Source organism: Herpailurus yagouaroundi, unplaced genomic scaffold (genome assembly GCF_014898765.1).
Source record: "Herpailurus yagouaroundi ecotype Mexico unplaced genomic scaffold, PumYag 185, whole genome shotgun sequence".
NCBI lineage: Eukaryota > Metazoa > Chordata > Mammalia > Carnivora > Felidae > Herpailurus > Herpailurus yagouaroundi.
Window position 1 is genome coordinate 15,537,259 of NW_024412416.1, and position 3,141 is coordinate 15,540,399.

Sequence of the window (3,141 nt, forward strand, 5' to 3'; positions counted from 1 at the left end):
GAGGGGGCAGCTCGACCTCCTCCTCAGGCTAGGAGTCGTTTGCTGGTCTCTCTCAGACCTGGCTACCCCTTGCCCTCCCTGGACGGGTCACCCCGGCTGGGGTTCGAGAGGTTCGGAAGGCCTGCAGGCCCGCCCCCTCCCCCCAGGGCTCCGTCCTGGATGCTTCACTGTCCACCATTAGAGGGGTGTTTCCTCGTCACTGAACCGATTACTGGTAAGCTGTAATTTCTTTCTGGGAAGGATTCTCACTTCCCATCCTTCTACCCCACCTTACCCTGTTTCCCTTCCTTTCTCTTGTTCCCGGGGCTGGGCTTCTGAGAGGGAGGGTAGGGAAGAGCGGACACAGGGACGGAGACGAGAGAAGGACACTTCTGGGCTTTCCATCCTCCCCTGTCCTGCCCCAGCCGGCCCCTGTGCCTCTCTCTCAGCCATGACCTAGGAAGGAAGAAGCCACCTGGAAGCTTCCGGGGCCGTGCTTCCAGCCCCGGCCAGCGTGCGGCTTCTGCCCTTCAGCGCTCCCTACTCCCCCCTACCCCGTGCTGCCCCCCCCCCCCCCCCCGCCCGTGGCCTCTCCCAGGCCCCACCTTTCTCCCTCCCTTTTCCTCCCTCACCCACCCTTTCTCCACTTCCCCTCACCTCCCCTCCCTCTTCGGGTCCCTGGCCCGTCTTGCCATGGGTTCCCGTTTTAGCTCTGACTTTCTGTGCCTCCATCCACCCTGGACGCCTCGCCTTCGAGACTTTTCCCCTCCTCCGGGGCTATTCATCTCTCGAGACGGCTCTCTTTCACAAGGGCTGGGGCTCAGGCGGGTCGGGGGTGGTGGGGTCAGTGGAGGGTGGGGAGAAGGACTTGGTCGACACAGCCCAGACGGCCTTAACGCCCCAGGCCTGCTTCCTTTAAGCTTCTTTAGGCCCAAGGCCTGAGTTCAGTGTCCAGCTACGGGGCATCTCAGTGGGCCAGGGGCACCTCCGAGTGCCAGCAAACCCTGTACAGCATTTCTATTTAGCCGTATATACACGTGTATAGGTGCAGTGTTTTTAAGGACCTAATAATTGAGAAGGTGGGTTTTTGCTGGTTCCCCAGCTACCCAGGGGCCTCTCTGAACCCTGGTCTCCCCCTTAAGAAATGTGGGAACCGTGAGGTCCCTCCCTTCAGGTCAAAGAGCCTCTGCTCCCCTCAGGAGGGCAAGGGCAGTGAGTGAGACGGTTGAGGGGACCAGGGGCCTCTCGGGCTTCCGGCCCCTCCCCCACCCTCCAGTGGCAGTTGGCTGTGGTTGGGGTTTCCAGGGCGGCCGTGCAAGGCTCTGAATGTGCTTTGGCAGTTGGCCTGCGGAACATCCCCGTCTCCCGTGCAGTTCCCGGGTGCAGAACTCTCCGGAAGCAGGGGCTTCTAAACGGCTCAACCCAGACCTCCCGCTCAGGCCGGGCTGCTCTGCCCCCAGCGGTCGGAGGCCAGGCAGCCGCGTCTGAAACTCACTGACTTGATGGCTCCCGGTGGCAGCCGGGGGGCATCATGGAAAGGGGGGCATGAGGAGTTGCCTTGGCCGGGATTTCAGGGGGCTGGGAAGGCTCCCGCCTTTGCCAAGAAACTCTCCTCTCCTTCCAGGCGCTTCCTCCCCTCTCTCAAATACACGCCGGCCCACCACGAAAGGTTCCTTCCCTGGGTGAAGGGCAGGCCTCTCTCGAACTACCATTTCCTTGTAGCGAAGACGCATGTCACGCTGCTAGCTGTTTGTCCTTTACTGCGAGTTGTCAGGACCTCCTCTGGGGTAAAGCCGGACGGGGGTGGTGAAGGCCAAAGGCCACGCCCCCGGTGCACTGAGCAGGCCGGAAGGGCGGGAGGAAGCATCTGAAACACAGCCCACATTTGCTAAATGGGCTTGGAGGGACCCCAGCCCCCAGGTGCCGTCTCCCCAGGCTGGCAAATAGCCTTTTCAGATGGTGGGAGTCCCGGTGCCAGAGGACGGCCCGCAGGGCTCGGGACCCAGGCAGGTTCCTGATCCTGGAGGGATCTCCTGATGGCCCCTGTTCTCTCCCCCACAGACCCTCCAAGAAACAGTTACCAGAAGCCATGACATGTCCCTGCAGCCGGAGGCCTTCCGGGGAGGGCCGAAGAGGCCTCCGGGGCCCAGCGTTACGTGCGGACGAAGGAAGGTAGGTGGCGGAGCTGGGGCTGCACCCCCACATCCCACCCTGAGCTTCTTTCCTCTCTTTCCTCTTCATTTCCTGAATGTGGAAGGCTTCTGTGTGGGGCGGTGGGCGGGACAGAGGCCATCACTGGTTAGGAAGTCCAGAGCGGGGCCTGGACAGAGTGGGGACAGAGGAACAGATTCACTCATTCCTCCCTTTCCCTGCTGCTTTTAGGACCTGAAAACCAGAAGGGACTTTTTGGGTGAGGCCACAGGGTATGGTAGGCTGCTCCCTGCTTGACCTTCTCCATCTCTCCAGCCTCTGCCTTCTGGAAGCTTGCCCTGCCTGGCCCCCCCTTGTCCTCGGTGGTCTCCTTAACTTCTGTTTCTACTTCTGCCTCTGGATGCCACTGCCCCTGTTCCTTCGACCCTTTTGGTGGAAGCCAATCTCTCCACGGCTTTTCAATCAGTATGGGTCACAGGTGTGGGAAGATAACGGTGTCTGTTGTCCCCAGGACAGCAGGGTGGGCCTTGGCCAAGCATCTCTTGTACCCAAATGTGCCCTTCCCGTAATCTTTTCCATGTGTGATGTGAAATCACAAGGTTTAGAAAGTACTGCCCCACCAACGTATGTTTTCCGCCTCCAACATCCAGGCGTCTTTGCGTACTTTTTCGATTCTTATCACCCTCTCTTTCTTTTGTCCACAGAGAAAGATTGGCACCATCCAATACCCCACAGGTGCATAGCCCACTGACTCTGAAGGCAAACACCTTGCTTCACCCCTGCTACTGTCCCTGAGGGTCAGGAATCTCTGACCTGACACCAAAGCTTCCCCCATTGGTCACCACAAGGGAGGCTAACGGTATGGCCCACCAGTGCCCATTTCCTTTCCCCTTTGTCATCCAAGCCTCAGTTGGAAATGACAAGAAGCTTCCAGGTCAGACGCCATCACCTGGTCCCCTGGAGGAGGTTTCAGTCCTGCCGAAGTCACACAGCCTCTTCACCCACTTTTGA

General features: G+C 59.7%; 1 protein-coding gene across 1 annotated transcript; it reads left to right on the top strand.

Annotated features, from left to right (window-relative positions):
- The first annotated feature begins 1,295 nt into the window (after positions 1–1,295).
- Positions 1,296–2,925, top strand: LOC121042229 (spermatogenesis-associated protein 8-like). Its single transcript, XM_040493408.1, has 3 exons — positions 1,296–1,648; positions 2,041–2,151; positions 2,835–2,925. Exons 1-3 carry the CDS (start codon positions 1,482–1,484, stop codon positions 2,923–2,925), a joined length of 369 nt encoding a protein of 122 aa, XP_040349342.1. The 5' UTR covers positions 1,296–1,481.
- Positions 2,926–3,141: the final 216 nt, after the last annotated feature.

Bases quoted from the DNA above. Each gene is read 5' to 3' on its own strand.
- LOC121042229 (XM_040493408.1), top strand. From the start codon at position 1,482: ATGGCTCCCGGTGGCAGCCGGGGGGCATCATGGAAAGGGGGGCATGAG. The intron at 1,649-2,040 runs GTTCCTTCCCTG...TCTCCCCCACAG, and splicing joins ACGCCGGCCCACCACGAAAG to ACCCTCCAAGAAACAGTTAC. The intron at 2,152-2,834 runs GTAGGTGGCGGA...TTTTGTCCACAG, and splicing joins TTACGTGCGGACGAAGGAAG to AGAAAGATTGGCACCATCCA.